The sequence below is a fragment of the Porites lutea genome, chromosome 5, assembly GCF_958299795.1.
Source record: "Porites lutea chromosome 5, jaPorLute2.1, whole genome shotgun sequence".
Taxonomy (NCBI): Eukaryota; Metazoa; Cnidaria; class Anthozoa; order Scleractinia; family Poritidae; genus Porites; species Porites lutea.
Window position 1 is genome coordinate 38,717,096 of NC_133205.1, and position 19,924 is coordinate 38,737,019.

Sequence of the window (19,924 nt, forward strand, 5' to 3'; positions counted from 1 at the left end):
GAATAATAAAGCAATAATTGAAATCGGGTTTCGTATGATGTGAAGTATTATGCTGATCTCGGAAGCTGTTATTTGACTTGGCCTTCAGCCTCGGGGGATAACATTCTCCTCGATCTGCATAATTCTTCACATCATACACAGCCTCATTCAATAACCATTAAATACAAAACCCTACGATTAAATTATGTTTGCTTGATTATTTTCTTCCTCGCTCCTCCAGCGTCTAATAAATAATAGAAGTTTTTCTTTACGACTCCAAAACGCAGCCCAATTATAGTGGTTTGTATTCCCACTGATTATTATTCGTCGGATTTTTCTTTGTTCTTATTGCATTGGAATTTCAACAAAGTTCTCAGCTTTATTATCTCAAATATATCTTTACTGCGGGTTTTACTTTTGAGGCAATTCCATACTTTGTTTAGGGTTTTTAGCATATTTAATACTTGTTATAACTATTTGTAGATTCCGTGTTTTTCTTGCACGTGCTTCTTGAAAGCCTCCATTGTGGCAGACATGTGACGCACTATTGGAAAATCACAGGCCTTTAATTCCTTCTCAAAACACTTGATGAAGTCATGTTCGATACGAAGGGCAGTGGAGTGGTACACCCAGAGATTCACAGCTTCTGCATAGCACTTGCGACTTATTTCACCAGCGCATGGCACATAGCGGTCCCCCTCTGGAAAGCATTATAGAAATATTTTTGCCTTGTCAGATCAGAGCAAAATTAAGCGGACACTACAGCATTCCCCGAGGGTGTCCGCTTAATACAGGTTTCACTGTACTTGAATTTAAGAGGACCAATTAGGGTGCAGAGAGGCTCCGCCAATCATTTCTGATATATAAATGTAGCCAAGCCCAAAACTGGAGGTCCGGGGTAAAACTGTTCGTTTACTTAATTCTTTTTCAGTTTACAAACCTGTTTAGGGCTGAATTAGGTAAACTTGCCAATTTATATGGCTAAAGGCTAGTTTGAACCAATTGGTAACTTTCTTTGAACGTTCTTTTCACTTAAGCTTACGTTCACAGGGATAAAACCTTTTTAAGGATAAAAAAACCTTGAAGTTTTGCTTTAACCAATAAACATTTCGGTTTAATTCAAATTCCATGTGATGAACGGGCGTTAACATAGCTTCAGAACCCAGAAAGTCATAATTGTATGCCAACTTTGGACTCGCTGTTTTTCTTCTTTCCTCAAATTTTAGAGCAAAGATACGTATGATATGCAGATAAACCACTTTCGCTTACATTTACTTTGTTCTTAAGAACTCTATCTGAACTTTTCCACTTTTTCGCTTTTCTTTTCCTTTTTTTACAATTACGACTAACTCAATTTTTTAGCAAATACCCTCCACATAATTATGATTATTATTCATTCAAAATATTTCTCCGTTTCTGATTGGCTAAAAGCACATACATGATTCAGCATAACCAGCTACTGTTAACCAAATTTGGTAGAATTTTGCGATTAATCAACCGATGAAGTCAAAAGTGCAACACAATTGCAGGTTAATGCACCGTTGACAGAGAAACTGAGGACGAGGTTGAGTTGTTTTGGTTGTGAAAAGAAAAATGGTCGAACAGTTGGCGGAACATTTTACTCGTTTCACGACGAACTATTGTCAAAAAAACATAGCAAGAAGACAGCTCGACGGACAACATCTGCTATTTGGAGTATGTTTTCAGACCTGAACAGCCATTTATCTTCTAAACATGCACCATCGAGGTGAACTTAACATCGACGAAGGTAAGCATGTTTTAGCTTGTTTTTTAACTAGGAATTATTTGCTGGGAATTATTTTGAATGAATAATAAAGGAATTAGTGCTTTCGGCTTTCGTAGGATATATAACAATTATTCACCGAAGTGGAGGTGGGTTAAGTGGTGGATATATTTCCCGAGGCCGCGTTAGCGGCGAGGTAAATACCCACCACTACGCACCGACACTGAGGTGAGTAATTGTTTTAGTACATACTAAAACAGTGAGATAATTGAGCACAAAAATGATGATTTTTAACTCATTTACTGTTGCCTGCAACGATTACAATTTTGGCGTGCAATTTCCCTAACGGCCGCGGTCGTCGCTTTTTCTTGCCGACAAATAAAACTTTTGAAGGCATTTGTTTAGCTATTGTGGGCAAATCTCCTCAAAAAGAGTTGTGAATTCTTTTTGTATTTAAAATCATTTTGTAAAAAAATTTATTAAATTTAGTTTTAAGCTTATTTATGAACAAGTCAACTAAATAAAGTAAAGCAAGACTTAAGCTTAATTTGCATTTGTAAACAAAAACTTTTTCGCCTGTTTTATCGATAAATTCAAGTCAAAAAGACAAAGCTTTACCTGTTAAAACTTCAACCCCGAACTTCGTCACCTTCTTCGTGTATTTCGGGAACAGCTTGCTTTAAATTAGTTGTGAAATTTCTTTGTTTGTTACGGCAGCAAACCGGGAAGGCATTTTGCTCGAAACTTACGCGAGTTTGGTGTCGCTCGGAGGAACTGGAGGTGAATCATTGAATAGATAACAATTATTCACCGAAGTGGAGGTGGCTAGTCGTGGTTATTTACCGAAGTGCGAAGCAGTTCGGTAAATATCCACGACTAGCCACCGACACTGAGGTGAATAATTGTTTTAGTATATACTAAAACAGTGAGATAATTGAGCACAAAATTGATGATTTTTAACTCCAATACTGTTGCCAGCGATTACAATTTTGGCGCGTAATGACCGGGCGACCGCGGCCGTCACTTTTTCTTGCCGACAATTAAAACTTTTGAAGGCATTTGTTTAGCTCTTGAGGGGGAAATTTCTTCAAAAGGAGTTGTGAATTCTTTTTGTATTTAAAATCATTTTATAAAAACAGATAATTAAATTTAGTTTTAAGCTTATTTACGAACAACTCAACTAAATAAAGTAACGCAAGACTTAAACTTAATTTGCATTTGTAAACAAAAAACTTTTTCACCGGTTTTATCGATAAATTCGTGTCAAAAAGACAAAGCTTTACCTGTTAAAACTTCCAATCCGAACTTCGTCACCTTCTTCGTGTATTTCGGAAACAGCTTGCTTGATTAGTTGTGAAATTTCTTTGTTTGTTTACGGCAGCAAACCGGGAAAGCATTTTGCTCGCAACTTACCCGAATTTGGCGTCGCTCGCTCGGAGGAACTGGAGGTGAATCAGTGAATAGTGCAGGATATTCACTGATTGAGTAGCCAATCAGAGCGCGCGAAAAACACTATCCACTGTTTTAGTATATACTAATGCAGGATATTCACTGATTGAGTAGCCAGCAAGAGCGCGCGAAAAACAATATCCACTGTTTTAGAATTAAAAAGAATTGTGCAGATCTCGGAGGGTGTTGTTATCCAAACCCTCCTCGATCTGCTTATTCTAATTCTTCATATCCTACTCAGCTGGGGTACTAATTACAGTGATTGTTACCAATTCATCTCTCTTCGAACCTACCAACACTCTGTAATTTTTCTTTCTTCATTAATCCTGAAAAAGAATAGAAAAGCAAACTAATTATGTCAATGGCGCATATAAGCGTTTACCTTTGAAAGCAAATAGATTTTTTTTATTTTCAGTTAAACCTTTGTTCGAATCACTTGCATTTCTCAAGCACCACTATAATAATATAACTATACCGTAGGAATGCACTTTAACCCCAACTACAAGATTTTTTTTTCCTTGTAGCTATGCCACTATTTGAAAATTCAGAATATCAAGTATCGTGTTAAGACGGAATCCATCAGGAAACAGAGCAAATTGAGTAATTTTGATTTTCAGTAGACAAAAACCCTGTACCAGAATAATCTAAGCGATATCGCATTCTTTTTTACACTTTTCAAGGGCTATAGATTAAATTAATAATTAAATAATTAGGTAAGTTATCTGTAATAACATGAAACACAATTTCTTATGGAACACAGTTAAAATTTCATGCGAAATATTTCATTTTGTGAAATTTTAAGCTTTTGAAACTTGTTTTCTCGGTCTCCCATAAGAAATTTCTGTGGTGTTATTACATATAACTAATTACACCTATAGCGCTTGAAAAGTGTAAAAAAAGGATGCAATATACTTTAAAATTATTCCGCTGGGACAGGCGTTTTATCCACTGAAAGTTAAATTACTCAATTTCCTAATGGATTCCGTCTTAAAGCTTAGATTGTGTGACTCAATTCCGACAATTCCAAGGAACATGTCTGGCAATTTGTTTGCACAACCTGATCAGTAGTGCTGTACGTATAATAATAGAGCGATTTTCGTATGACCTTGAAATGAAAACGCACGAACAAAACAGAAGCAACAAACGAACGGAAATAAAGCGATTTGATTGGTTTATCGAACGGATACAAAGGCACCTGGCTTTTGGTTGGTTAAGCGAAGGTTAAGCGAACGCTCGGCCGGAAAAACTTTATGCCCGAAGAACTTTCTAGAAATCGCTTTGACTTCATACTGCAACACGATTGGTGAATCGAACAGTGCCTTCTCCGTATTAGGGTTTTCTTTGGCGGGAAAACAAATAGTCCATGTTTTGTTCTTTTCATCCATTGGCTGATAAAACAAATAACAAACACTTACCGAAACCATTTCTTAAGGACATACGAAAATCGCTCTATCCCCTTAAACGTCCTAATCCTAACGTCTCACTAAAAGGGTAAAAATTACGGAGCTTAGTAACCATAAACTGAAGACGGCGGTAGTGAAACTACAGTCGAAGCTCTCCTTGCATCCACTCTCATAAGCGACCAGCTCTAGTTACGACCACCTTTGCGAAACCCCGTTTGAACTGGAAAGCTCTCATTAGCGAACTCTGCCGTAAGCGACCGCAACCACTTTTGGGATTATTCAACTGGACCTTTCCTTTGTTTTAAGATGTCGTAAGGGATTATTGATATAACTCAACACTTTAAGGAAACTGCAAACTACACTAATGGTTCGTTGATAAATATCTTGGGGTAATGTTAGTCTACGAATTTGACGTGAAGTTTAGCCGTGTCTATATAAAGACACTCATTAAACATCATTATTATTCATTCCAATTATTTCCCCTATTCTGATTGGCTAAAAGCACAAGTTTAATTCACCATTACCAGTTACTGATGACCAAATTTGGAAGAAATTTGACTTTAACGAGGAAATGACGTCAAAAATGCAGCGTTTTCGCAGGTTAATGCACCGTTAACCGAGAAGGCCTGGGGACGAGGTTGAGTTGTTTTGGTTGTGAACTTGAAAAAATGGCGGAGATTTTACTCGTTTCAAGAGTAAGAACTAGGCGAAAAAATAGCTAAAAACATGGCAAGAACAGCAAGAAGGCAACTCGAAGGGCGACATCTGCTATTTGGAGGATATTTGCGGAGTTGGACAAACCTAAACGTACACTATCGAAGATGACCTGAACATCGATGGATCGATGGAGGCAAGCGTGTTTTAGCTATGCTTTTAAACTAGGAATTATTTTGAATGAATAATAAAACAGTTATTGAATTCAGCTTTCGTATCACATGAAGAATTATGGAGATCTCGGAGAGTGTGATCCGCCTCGGCCTCGACGGATAACACCCTCCTCGATCTCCATAATTCTTCATAAGATACTCAGCCTCATTCATTAACTGTTAAATATATTTTTCCTATCTTTTCTTTATGAATTATTAATGAGTGTCTGAAGCTCTCGTAAGCGACCGCTGTGGTAAAACAATAGAGGGTGGAGCTCATTCTCGTAAGCGACTGAAGACTAGTTACGACAACTGATTCGAATTTCCGAGGTGGTCGCTTACGAGAGCTTTGAGTGTACAATGGAACCTCGTTAATGCGACCACCGTTGGGCCATAAAATCCTGGTCGTAATATTAAGGCGGTCGCATTAACGGGGTCTTAATCATAATAAAATGACTGAGTGATTTTTACGTTTGGGTCGAAAAAATATGGTCGTAATAACGAGGTGGTCGTAAGACGGGGTTCCACTGTATAAAAATAAATTTGTGTTCTTCTCAACCATATCGCGTTTATTTGGCCTCAATAAATTTTTCAAATGAAGGCAAATTTTCTCGGACGTGTATTCTCAAGAACTCTATCTAAGCTTAAAAAGGGAAAGGAAGATTCGTCGTCGTGAGAGTCGCATTCACGTGGAAGTCGTGCTATGGCCGTTAATCATATGCAGTATTAAGAGTAAAGTACGAGCAGTGCTTTTTTTGCTCATATAATCAATCAATTAATCCGTTCGTTTTTTTCGATGTTTTCGTTTTTGTCGTTGCCGTGGTTGCTTAAGTGTCATTGTCTGAGGAAGTGTTCCAGGGGCCAAAAGTTGAGGTCAACCGATTTGGCTGAAACTTGGCACAGAAGTTGGGTATAATGAGATATTTCAAAAGCCACTTTGGCTCACTTCTCTGAGTTTTAGCTTTGGAGTTACAGGGGGGGTCTCATTTTTTGCCCTTTGTGCACCAAAAATCCAGCCTTCCAGGGGACATTTTGAAAGTGTGATAAGACCCCACTGGTAAATTGTGCTGCCAAATGAATTTGACCATGAACTCTACTATAATAGAGCTTTCAGTTCATGCATGTAACTTTGTCCTCAAGGTATTGTACAGAGAGGAGCCTGGGGCTAGAGTTTGGCCAAAATTGATGTTAAAATTACAACCCAAAATAGCCATTTTTCAAAATTTCACTTTATTCACCTGCCTTCTTGAATAACTTCCAAACCTATACCACTGTTTACTTTAGTCACCCAGTTATCAAAATCAGTTGAGAAAGATTTGGCTTATTATGGTTTATTGAATTTTTGGAACAAACACTTCATGCCCCTCTAAGGCGATGCAAAATGGAATTTTGAGCCTAATTCAGGCCATAAACAAACCAAATTATTGACAAGAAGCCCTTATTCTGTATTTGGTAAGTGAAAATGAATTGTCAAAGCCAAATCAGTTTCGTTGTTTAGAAATACACCGATTCTTACCTTAAAATTGATCTAAAACAGGCCTCTGATTAGCGCAACAAACACATAATTTAGCAAAACAAAGGTGATTTTATTCTTGAAAAACCTAGTAACCACCATATATAGAACACAAATGATGATGTTCTGATGTACATATAACAATCTTTTTACAAGATGCTTAAATTTTTCTTTGATTGATAGTCAGTTTCACGTCATATTTCCAAGCATTACTCCAAGCATGGAAAGTCTCCATATTTTGTCAGGCCCATTTTTTTACATTTTTACCAGATAAATTTAGCTTATCAAAAGGTTCGTTAACATATAATCTTCGTCTGACCTTCTAATAGCCTGAATAGTTGTTTTAAAGACACATCAGCAAAGGAGCATGACCATACATACGTAGATTACACAGACATATACGAGCTTCAGTGAGCAGTATCGAGGTGAACTGTGATTTTCCGAGTCCTTCAGAGCTGAAAAAATGAAACCATCCATCCACGGTTAGGAGAGCTGGATAACAAAAAGCTTTTTTTGCTTTTATAAAGAAAATAACCCAAACAAAGCCTTGCATTGAGATGATGCACTTGTTATTACATCAAGTTAGCTGGCCCGCCATTTTGGACTTAAAGAGTGTGGGGACTGGACCGAGTTCCAGTCCAATCCTTCTCCCGTTTCGCGGAAATTTTTTCTGTTTTTCATCAGGTGTGTTCGAAATTCTAGAAAGCGATCTCTGTTTCAGGATAATTTTTCGATGGCACTTTATTCCTTTGGAGGGGTAAATGACCAGTGCAGTGTCACGTCATGGGCTGTGCAAGAAACAGGAATGCTTCCTTTGTTGTCTTGCGATAGTGACATGACTGCATAGTTAAAGCACAAGTAAAAGGGTTCAGGTGTGTCCGGGGAAGAAGAGGAAGAACTGGTGATGCCAAAGCTACAGGTGATTCAAAATATCAGTTAGGGATCATATACGCTCACAAATGGCATTTATAGTGATCTAGGGGACTCTTCTGACTGAAGAGAGATTTAGAGACGACGAGAGGTAATTTACGATATTGTCGTCTCAAATTGTTTGTTTATGGTTGATTGATTCCCATGTTAATATCCTGGGTCCTTAGGAAGAGCACTAAACATTCATCAAATTTGTCCCAAAAAAAAAAAACAAGTGCGATAAGAATAACTTGAAGGCTGTTTTTTGTCTGCTCGAGCTGCTTGTTTACATTAAGCTTGCCACGTCCACACGCTTATCATGCAATGCACAATTCAGTTACCGGTTTCCATTATTTTCCCTTTTCGTCAAAGATCTTTGCAAACATGCTGCATCTAAGTTTTTCGACGAATTGACATTTTCAGGGAAAAATGTCACTAAAACGTCGTCGCAAAATCGACCGAATTAGTTGATATTAGTGGATTTGCTTGGAATAATGCATTGGCAATGAACACACATATGTCGTACTTGAATGGGAACTGACCATGAAATCGTTCTGGAAGAGCACGGAAGATTTGTGTATATTTGTAGAAAAAATTGTGTCATTATTTAATTAAAAAATTATTTAAAATAATGTTAACTATTCAATTAAAAGAATAATGAAAAAATATACCTAAACAAGAGTGTTATCTGCTAAGACTCTCTAAAATTCCCTAAAAAAAACTCATAAAATTTTATTCTCTTTTGATAGCGAGGGCCTCTTTTGGTGAATAACCGCTGATTAGTTGTAGTGTAGGTGACTCTGAAAACTGCTGATTTGTTTTGCTCAGTGAATAGTACTCTAGACACTGTTGTAGCATGTGGGTGGACTGAGCCCTCTCTTGGTTGGTAGGAATACAGAAAAATAAAAACGTTTTTTCAACGTTTCTGCCTGTAAAAAGTCGCTGTTCAGTATTCTCCTCTATATACTGCTATTTAAGTTCTAGTATTTGTCAATTTTTTTCTAATATTCTTGAGATTTTCTAAAATTCTTTTTCGTGTCTAAAATTCCCAAAACAATTCCTGCGGAATTATGTAACTAAGCCTATTCTAAGTTGACTTGTCTTCGACGAAACAGGCAAATAAAGGAGACCGGTGGAGTTTCAATGCAAGCTGGCTCGAATTGTGCATTGCCAAACGTGACAAGCTGAATGTAAACAAACAGCTCGAGCAGACAAACAGCCTTCAAGTTATTTCTATTATTGTTATTGTTATTTTATATGTATAGTTCTTCCTCTTCTTCCCCGGACACACCTGAACCCTTCTACTTGTGCTTTAACTATGCAGTCATGTCACTATCGCAAGACAACAAAGGAAGCATTCCTGTTTCTTGCACAGCCCATGAAGTGACACTGCACTGGTCATTTACCCCTCCAAAGGAATAAAGTGCCATCGAAAAATTATCCTGAAACAGAGATCGCTTTCTAGAATTTCGAACACACTTGATGAAAAAACAGAAAAAATTCCCGCGAAACGGGAGAAGGATTGGACTGGAACTCGGTCCAGTCCCCACACTCTTTAAGTCCAAAATGGCGGGCCAGCTAACTTGATGTAATAACAAGTGCATCATCTCAATGCAAGGCTTTGTTTGGGTTATTTTCCTTATAAAAGCAAAAAAAGCTTTTTGTTATCCAGCTCTCCTAACCGTGGATGGATGGTTTCATTTTTTCAGCTCTGAAGGACTCGGAAAATCACAGTTCACCTCGATACTGCTCACTGAAGCTCGTATATGTTTGTGTAATCTACGTACGGTATGTATGGTCATGCTCCTTTGCTGATGTGTCTTTAAAACAACTATTCAGGCTATTAGAAGGTCAGACGAAGATTATATGTTAACGAACCTTTTGATAAGCTAAATTTATCTGGTAAAAATGTAAAAAAATGGGCCTGACAAAATATGGAGACTTTCCATGCTTGGAGTAATGCTTGGAAATATGACGTGAAACCGACTATAAATCAAAGAAAAATTAAGCATCTTGTAAAAAGATTGTTATAGGTACATCAGAACATCATCATTTGTGTTCTATGGTGGTTCCTAGGTTTTCAAAGAATAAAATCACCTTTGTTTTGCTAAATTATGTGTTTGTTGCACTAATCAGAGGCCTGTTTTAGATCAATTTTAAGGTAAGAATCGGTGTATTTCTAAACAACGATACTGATTTGGCTTTGACAATTCATTTTCACTTACCAAATTCAGAATAAGGGCTTCTTGTCAATAATTTGGTTTGTTTATGGCCTGAATTAGGCTCAAAATTCCATTTTGCATCGCCTTGGAGGGACATGAAGTGTTTGTTCCAAAAATTCAATAAACCATAATAAGCCAAATTTTTCTCAACTGATTTTGATAACTGGGTGACTAAAGTAAACAGTGGTATAGGTTTGGAAGTTATGCAAGAAGGCAGGTGAATAAAGTGAAATTTTGAAAAATGGCTATTTTGGGTTGTAATTTTAACATCAATTTTGGCCAAATTCTAGCCCCAGGCTCCTCTCTGTACAATACCTTGAGGACAAAGTTACATGCATGAACTGAAAGCTCTATTATAGTAGAGTTCATGGTCAAATTCATTTGGCAGCACAATTTACCAGTGGGGTCTTATCACACTTTCAAAATGTCCCCTGGAAGGCTGGATTTTTGGTGCTCAAAGGACAAGAAATGAGACCCCCCCCATGTAACTTTAAAACTGAAATTCAGAGAAGTGAGCCAAAGTGGCTTTTGAAATATCTCATTATACCCAACTTCTGTGCCAAGTTTCAGCCAAATCGGTTGACCAGATCTTTTGGCCCCTGGAACACTTTCTCAGACAATGACACTTAAGTTCAGAAATATTTGGTCGGTGGATAGGTAGGTGAGCAGTTTGCGTAATCTTATACCTATCTGCGCAATGATGATTGCTGACTCACACCCCCTACACCCTCTTACCAGATTTGTTGACCAAATTTTTTAGTTTGCTGTATGGAGGCGGTTTCTGGCACAGTTTCGACTTCTTAATAAGAATAACCCGCTGTAGCTGATAAGCACGGAAATAATCCAGGATTTCACTAGAGTGTGCTCTTGTCGAGACAAAAGGCTTTGTAAGGCATTGATCCATTACCTATAGTCAATGAATAAGGAATTAAATGTTGAACATCATTATAAATATTTTGTTCCAATAGAAAAATATTAGGCCAGCCAAAACATCGTCGGCGTGGGGAAAAACAACTGGCCATTACAGTCGAACTTCACGTAAGGAAAAACGCAGAATGCGAAGACTGTTCACTTACGAGAAAAGAACCACTTCCGAGAAGATACCCGGACACATCTACTTTATGGAAGACAATTTGTTTCGTTCAATTTCTAAATTAAGATATGTGCACTTCCGTGTTACTTAATATTAAGTTTTTCCGTGTATGTCAGAGGATTTTCGGGTAGTTCTTCAAGTCCCGAGAAAGGTGTTTGAAGAGTGTTCGGGGTGTTCCGGACCTATTTCTGATTTAGCGGGAGACTTCACCTTTATGCTAATTTTTAGTAGCTGACATGCAGCTGACGCGTTTTAAATGTTTTAAAAAAGAAAGATGAGAGATCAAATGCACTACAACAACAACAACAACAACAAAAAAGAAGGTAAAAAGAAGATTCAAACCTTGAAGGTGTCACAGATGACGGTCTCGAATGGTAAATTGCATTCTGTTTCATCAGTTTTAGCACCTTCGGAAATGCATTCAAGTATTCTGTCATAGGCTGCACGATGTTCAGCGTCAATAGAACAGACATAAGGGCAACATAGAGCGAGGATAACGATGGTGAAAACGATACATCGAGACGACATCGTAACTAGGACCTCGTCGTCACTTCTGCCTCTATTAACTGTTGAGATTAATCAAGAACCGGAAAGATTTCAGTTACAGTAACTTCATTAAGAGAACACTTGGTGAGCTCTTGAGCAAGGCTACGGTCTGTCAAAGAGAAGTACTTTTTCGATTGCTTTTAATTTTTGTAACATTCTTAACAATTTTATGTTTTGGGAAATTGTCATTTTGATTGAACTTATTTCCTTAATAAACTGGCTTTGGGTTTTTACCCATAGTCCTTTACGTTCAATCTTTGTTTGTTATCTGCTTATCTATCCAGCCCAGCAAACAGAGCTCAGGCAAAGCAGTTATATCGGCCTTTAAACCCTCTAAGGAAGTTATAGGAAGAGCATAAAAGTACTTTTTCGATTGCTTTTAATTATTCTGAGGATGAAAGAATGTTTTCATTACCGGCAATGTCGCTTTGCTTCTTTAATATTTACATGTAGCCTGCACTTAATGTGCTTGTAGTTTAACTTTGTTTTTAAGGTTTTAGCTTTCCTCTCTATTTTATATACAGGGCGTGTTATCTTTACCAGTTTTAATTAAGAGTCGGAACCCTTCCAAAAAATGCAAAATGAACTAAGCAAAACTGTATAAACAACAAAAAATTAATATAATTTCAGAGCATGGTCAAAGCCGGATGTGTAAGGAGAACCTTGTCTTTCCAATGTTTGGTATAAAAAATAGAAATAAGTAATGGCGCTTTCTATCTTTGTAAACGTAGACTTCGACAATAAGACTTTAAACCTTTAATTAAACGAGATCAAAGCAAACCAGTTGGTATTCAAGGAAATAGTTTGATGAATACCTCATCAATGCCAATGTCTAGCTCTATATTTTTATTTTTTTCTAATCGCAGTATTCCCTGACCAGGCAGTAAAGCAGCGCTTAGAGTGTCGGTGCTGTGCAAATGCGAAGTGTGAGCCGAACTTGTATGTATGTATGTAAATCTTTATTTAAACACGGGAAATCATCAGTTAAGCTTAAGTTAAAAACTAAAACTAATTACAACTGCTTTACATGATTGCCGTGTGGGAATCCGATATATCAGCTACCTTCTTGATATTTCGCTTAAAATGCTCAACGGATGCAGCCAATAACTGCGAAATTCGCGAATTTTGGCCAACAAATTGCAAAACTTCATTTAAGATGAAAAAGCGACGAAATTTTGGCGCATCTATGGTTCTGGTGTCTAGGTGAAGAATCGAAACTAAAGGTCGTGGTATAAGACGAAATTTCAGTTTTGGTTAGACGAAATTTCGCTTCATTGACTAGAAGAGTAAGATCAGGCACCTCTTTGCAAAAGTAAGTGCGATCTTTAATATACATCGTGGTTTTAGAACCATACAATGCAAGATTAACCATGTCCTTGGCGAAAATTCTTCTTTGAATTTTTTACGATTTTTTCTGAGCAGATACGGAGCGTGCATCTCATTAATACCGCAGGGCGCAGTGTGTTACGATCCGTACGTTTGACTGATACGGATCGTAAATATAAGCCATATAAGCCGTAAAGCGAAGCAAGAACGCCCCAACAATAAATATTCCTCGTTCTATAAGCCATAAATCAAACCAGGCGCGCTATAAAGCTTCCTTGTTCTATAAACCATCTACCAAAGAAAGCGCGCTTCAAATGTAACACCCAATGATCATGTTCAAGGACTTGTTTGCATAGGAATAACACGATGTGAAACTGGAAAGGAGGAAGGTTTGTAACAAAACAAGGGTTGTTTACCAATACAAAAAATCTATGGAAAATCCGTTTTGGAAGTAAATCCTGTATCTAGTCTTCAATCCAGTATACTTTTTTCATATGTAATATAATTATTCTTCATTGATGCGAGACAAATTTTTCTTTCCTTTCTATGCCGTTATAAAGTTCTAGTATGTAATGTATACATGAAAAGAAAAGAACAAAACACAAATCAAACAATTATACAATTAACTCCCAGAAAACAAAGTACCAGAAAATACCGTATTCGCAGGTGAGGAACAGGTGGTTGGATTGTCAAGAACTTCAAAGATGGCCGTCTATGTTCAAGGCTTTATATTGTAAACAATTTTTTGTAAGACTACCCTTTTTATCTTTTCTTAGCTTGTCGCTAACAAGGACCAACTAACCTCTAACCTGAATCTGATAAAGGCTGCCACTACTACTACATCTCGAGTGAAGTTAGCCAAAGAACAATACAAAAGAGCTCATTACAGTCATTATAGATTTATTATTTCAAAATCGAAAAGGAACAAAATTTTAGGCCTGAAATTTTAAGTTACTTGTTCTGAGGAGAAATCCAATTTATCAATCCTTAGTAGCTAAAACCTTTACAGATGAAATGATCGGAACATATATATAAAAATAAGAGTTTTGTTTCCACAATGCTCGAAAGATAAAATGCTTCTGATTTTAATTAAAGTCTTAAATCGTTGCCTACCTCGTAAAGATTCACCATTGAGCACAACAGAAGATACATTTTCTCAAACGAACAAATGCAACGAGTATCACACCTCGGTCGGCATACCTGCGGTATTAAAGGCAAAAACTCTTGCTGATGAACATGGATTTAAACAATCGCTTAAGAACAGCTCTTTGCATGATTACAAGTGTCCTCTCTTTGATTGTCAACCAGTTTACGGAAGGAGAAATAGGGAAGATCATAAGATCCTTACCGTGAAACAAATATCCCGGCCCTGATAAAGTCACAGCCAGGGTATTGAAAGACAGCTAACTATAACACTCGCTGCAACAACGAACATTGTAAAAACTTAGTTCTCTTCAAACGCATTTGCGCAAGTCTGGAAAGTGGCTGAAGTCATCTCTATCTTTAAATCAAGTGACCCTGACGAACCTTCCAATTCCCCGCACGATATCCCTCCTCCCCATGATGTCCAAGGTTTGTGAAAGGGCAGCACACTCACAGTTTGTTAACTTTCTAGACCAAAATGAAAAAAATTCAAAACTGCAAAGTGGTAATAGGAGATTACTGCCAAAACTTCAGATGAAATCCTTAAGAACATGGACGAGAAAAAGATATCCGTGATCGTCCTTTTAGACATGTCTAAGTTGTTCAGTGACATACGTCACGATCTGATGGAGTCAAAACCTTCATAGTATAGGTGTGTCCAACGCTGCGTGTGACTGGTTTGGAAGCTACCTTTCACAACGAAACCACGTTGCTGACGTGGCTAACTCAGTCTCTGAACCCCTCCCCTTGACTGTGGACGCAGTGCAATGCTCAGTTCTCCGACCAGTTCTATTTACACTGTGTGTAAATTATCTTCTATCGGTCCCTACTTACCTGCCACGCAATGGGCTATGTGGACGACACTAAAATTTTCCTCGGCCTTCCCTCGAATATTATTGCATAATAAAGATCTTTCGGCAATAGGAAGATGTACGTTGTTGTACAAACTCTCTTCCACTAGTCAAAAACCCCGATAAGACTAAGCTCCTGGTTATCGGAATTCAGCAGACTACGAGAAGCCTACCATCTTTTCCTCCGGTTAAATTACTGGGTAAAGAAATTAAACCTGCCATTTTAGCGGTTAGATGTCCCAGAATTAAACAGGGTAGTTTGTGAGCATTTCGAAGTTGGTGTGCCAGTTGTCGTAGGAAATGAGAAAAACTGTACTAATTTGTTCAATAGCACTGAAATCAGCGATACACAGTAGCTAGTTCATTGAAATTTATCTCTGATCAGTAAAGGACGGATCTAAAAGACTCTCCTATGTCTGCCGTAGTAACGCATATCTATGCATAGTTTTAAAAGTATTACTCTCTTTGAACATTACCTACTCGTAGTCAAGTTCATCAAAATTTGACGCAGATCTTGAGGTGAGTTCTTTTTCTAGGCTTAAAAAGTAGCTGACATTTCGCGACGCCACCACTGATTTTCCAGCGAAATAACGCCTGAGGAACGAGCGTAGAAATTCCATATTGATTGCGCGTTACTTCCCAGATCTGGGCGGTGATTCTGATTGGATGAACCATATTTTCAGCCAATCAGAAGCGTCATCACTATGGAATTTTTGTGCTCGTTCCTCAGACGAGACGTCCTGGTCAAACCAGTGGTGGCGTCTAGAAATGTCGGTTGTTTTCTCAGGCAAGAATTCTACCTGCTCGTACTACATGCAAATCCACTTCTGTCGGACAAGCGGCTTGATTTAATGGACCCTTGTTGAGGTCAACTGCAACAAAAAGGACGTCATTATTTTCACTTTTTCAACCAACCTTGTGAATCGTACCGTAAAATTTCGACATGGAATGAAGCCTCTCCGGATTTAAGTCCCTCCAAAAATAAACCTCGGGAGGTTGAATTTGGAGGGATTTCATGGTCACGAAATTCTAGTTAAGGCTTTTTCTGCCTTCTTACATGATCGGCAACAAAAATTTTTCCTTGTCCATGAGAAAGGTGGGTATTCCTCTGAATGTAACTGGGCTTCCTAAAATGACTAGTCAAAACCTCGAGAATAGGGGCCAAGGCAGCATGTTTATACAGACATTGTGATGAGTGGCACGTCTCCTTTATAAGTACAGTTTCCTGCGGTGCATATCCTTTCGCCTCATACCCACCTTATCCACCAACAATCGCACTTCCTGCTCTCCTCACTTTTCCTCTGCTTTCAAAATCAAAGATGGCGACCACACGCAGAAAAAAGTCAAAGGAAACACTGAGACCCCGTTAGATGGAGAAAAAGAGTTTTCCCTGGTAGAAGGGTCATCCGCCGACCCTAGCTTCCCTGGGCGAGCTTATGATAGAGGATGATACATTTCCTTAAAAAAAAAAAAAGAGAAAAAAAAAGTGGCGAACCTTTTACATGAGAAACAAATAGTTGGCCTGTCTAGAAGGGTGATCCGACTAGCCTGTTCACCCTTTTGTGATGGTAGAATCACCCTCCTAGCCGGGCCAACGTTTCTCAGTGTGAACACTTTGGCTCGCCCAGCCGGATCAACTCAGGGTCAAAACGCGACAACCAGAGTATGCTTTCTTTTTTCTCCTATAAACTGCTTGCCAATTTGAATTAAGTTAGTTCGCCTTGGAGGATGACCCTAATACACGGGACAAAGTTTTTTTCGCCATATAAACTTAGCCTGAATGCTCCGATCTTTTAAAAAAATACGCCTGTACAGTATTTATTGTAGGCTACCTTGACGGTGTTGGATCATCATCATTATTATCATTATCACCATCATCATCATCATCATCATCATCATCATCATTATCTTTATTCAAAAACGATCTCAATTCTAAGGCTTGTAGGGTCATGTAATTCTCAGGGTAGAAGGTAAGATTAAATAAGTAATATAACAATGAAATACGAAAACTTTTCTCTTAAAAATAATATTGCAACAAGTATTTCTAACATACCTCTCATGAGCACACATGTGATGTCCAGGGCACTGTTCTTCTGCCTGACAACGTTACATTAGAAATACCTCGTGTTAGCACCAGGTACATTCCAATAAAATTAGTGAAAATGGCTCTTAAAACCTAAGAAGTTTCAGCCCTTTCTATTTTGATTGATGACCCAAGGAAAATACTCTTCCGCCGAAGGTCGCTTGGGTACTACTTCCGGAAGATCGAGTTTCGCTATTTTCTTACACCAGAAAACAATACGTGCTCGATGAACTCGTGTCTTCAGTCCTGCGTGTTCATGAAAATAAGCGTGTTTTAGAGAATCTCAAGCTCCCAAAATGTTACTAATCGTTCTGTTGATGTTCTCCGGAGTAACAGTGGTATCTACAAAACGGTAAGGCTATTTGAAAAAGAAATTATGTGGTGTATTCGCCCAAAATCAGTGAAATGACATTGTGGGCATGTATGCCTACTAAGATTACGGCAAGGCAAATCGATGGAGACTTACATCTATGTAAACACAGTAATTGTCGTTAATGAGGCGGTTCGCGCCGAAGCTTGGCGATTGCAAGGAATGAGTTACACAAAAGTAAATTAAAAAAAAAAAAAAAATGGGTATAGCATGTCGACGAACTGGACTGAACTTAATCATCAATGGGTCTTCGGTCCGGGGGGTGGGTACTTGATTAATATTTGGCTATTGGTGAGCCGCTGAGGGTTTCAGTCAAACCCTGACCCTATTTAGGACAAAAAAAATACTAAAATACATACGCTGTTTACGACAAAGAAGAAAATGCACGCCGTCTTGCTTTGAAGGCATTTATTGGCAATTGCAACAGAGCAAATCTACGTTATGGTCATTGCTTTTGTATACAAAATTCATCTAAGAAATCAAATCGATCGTGCAGGAAATACCATTTCAACAGACGCACACGAAATTAAATACTGTTTAGGAATTTAGGACAGACTCAAACGAAATGATATACCCTGATTAGGACAGAGAGGTCAAAAAACATACCTTGTCCGGCGGCACATTCCCGTATCAGCCGTATAGGTCATATAAGTGAAAACCCCCTCCCCCCGGGTCTTCAGCATTTACATCCAATGTTATATTAGTCGCATTGATCTTAGTTATCATGAAGTTTGATTTTGAGGTTACGAATGTTACGATATTGAGGTGCATAAAAGATAATTGTAGCTCCGTCGGACTTAAGAACAATGAGATGTTTTTTTGGTAACTAACTACTTCCCGTTCTGCAAGGAAGCAGACTTTTGCCTGCAATCTTCCTCGTTTCTAAAAATATTCTAAACTGAGAAGCGGAAGTTTTGATTTCATTTTAATAGACGTAAATATTTTTCCTCTTAAAAGTGTCAAGTTAATGAAGGACAAGGAATGATTCCTTGAACGTTATTTGCTTCTTGCTCGAACACGAAGATACTGAGAAGGGGTGTCAAAGGTGATTGATCGCGGAGAAAAACGCAGCGGTGCCAGCCGCTCAGTGGTGTGTGACCACCTTTTCCTCAGAAATGTGGTAACAACTCGTTCCAAACAAACTAAAGTTTGACAGCAAAGTTCCTTAGACCGCCATTTTTGTCATGTGACATACTTTACATGTTAGTTATTACTTGTTCAGTGTATTGTAATAGAGAAGAAACGTGTTTTGTTACCTTCTCTTACAGAAGTGCTCAAATATTCATCACTGCCCCGAACATCTTTCACCTTGGTGTCGAAGAGACCATTTCAGTGATACTCTACAATACAGACAAACCAGTCAATGTGACAGTTATTGCTCAAGATTTTCCTGACAAAAAGAGAAACTTGTCAGCGGCTAATGGAGTTTTCGCAAGGGGTAAACGACTATTCATAGCCAAGTTTACGTTGTTTCTATTTATTCCTAATGTAAAAAAAATAATAGTACAAAATAAACTACTAAATAATAGCGGAGCTCTCTCGCGCGCGAGGCGCGTGCTGGGGAGCACCATGGGTAAGTATGCGTCCGAGAAATTGTGGTAGCCACGTGACCGTACGTCCTCCCGTCCGTCCGCACCACAAGCACACCAATATAAAATAACTCAATCAACAGTTACAGCAACCCATATGCAACCCAAGGTTTTTGTAAGTATTATTAACCAGAGCTTCGCTTTTATCCCTGGCTAAATCTACTATTTAAGCAATAGAAAACGTTTTCCGTGTTTGCATAGCCTGATATAAACACGAGAGGGGTTGGGAGAATTCGAGACAGTTATGCAAACCCGAGACGAAGTCGAGGGTTTGCATAACCGTCCAGAATTCTCCCAACGCCTCGAGTGTTTATATCAGGCTATGCAAACACCGGAAAAAAGTTTCCTATTGCTTTTATAAAATAACTTTCCGAGAAAAAACGCAAAACTCTTTGTTGTGGCACTGATTAAAAGAGAAATTCTTACCAATCGCAAAGTCTTGTCGACGAAGTCTTGCACGCGTAATCAGTTCTTGTTTTGCAAAAAGATGCTTTCAGAAATACGGACTTTTCTCGCTTAAAATGTCAGCTTAAGCGAAAAAAAAATTGACACACCTTCTTTGTAACGATTTTCCAAGTTTCAGCCGACGAAGGGATGGGCAAATAAAATAAACTTGTCGAGTGATGAACTCGAAAACTTTTTCAAATTCGTGCTTGCGTGATTAGCGCGCGAAAAGCAAAACATCTTGACGCCACAAAAATGTTTACATACTCTCATGCAAACACTCCTCTCGGCCGATCAGAACTCGCGTACTATCTTAGTTATTTTATAAATATTAAATGGTAAATAATAATCAGTAAATAATAGTAAATAATAATGGTGATAATAATGACGATAA

General features: G+C 38.2%; 2 protein-coding genes across 4 annotated transcripts in view; one reads left to right on the forward strand and one right to left on the reverse strand.

Annotated features, from left to right (window-relative positions):
• Positions 1 to 392: 392 nt before the first annotated feature.
• Positions 393 to 14,251, reverse strand: LOC140939149 (uncharacterized). Its single transcript, XM_073388708.1, has 5 exons — positions 14,164 to 14,251; positions 11,521 to 11,744; positions 10,821 to 10,992; positions 3,466 to 3,498; positions 393 to 679 (listed from the first exon to the last, which is right to left on the reverse strand). The coding sequence occupies exons 2-5, from the start codon at positions 11,704 to 11,706 to the stop codon at positions 453 to 455; spliced, it is 618 nt and encodes a 205-aa protein (XP_073244809.1). The 5' UTR covers positions 11,707 to 11,744; positions 14,164 to 14,251; the 3' UTR covers positions 393 to 452.
• Positions 14,252 to 17,341: 3,090 nt separating this feature from the next.
• Positions 17,342 to 19,924, forward strand: part of LOC140937324 (A.superbus venom factor 2-like) — a 41,824-nt gene continuing 39,241 nt past the window's right edge. For all 3 annotated transcript variants that reach the window (XM_073386868.1, XM_073386869.1, XM_073386870.1), the window contains exons 1-2: positions 17,342 to 17,479; positions 18,766 to 18,935. In XM_073386868.1, coding sequence (XP_073242969.1) covers positions 17,424 to 17,479; positions 18,766 to 18,935 — 226 coding nt within the window. In that variant the 5' untranslated portion in view covers positions 17,342 to 17,423. The remainder of the gene's footprint in view (positions 17,480 to 18,765; positions 18,936 to 19,924) is intronic.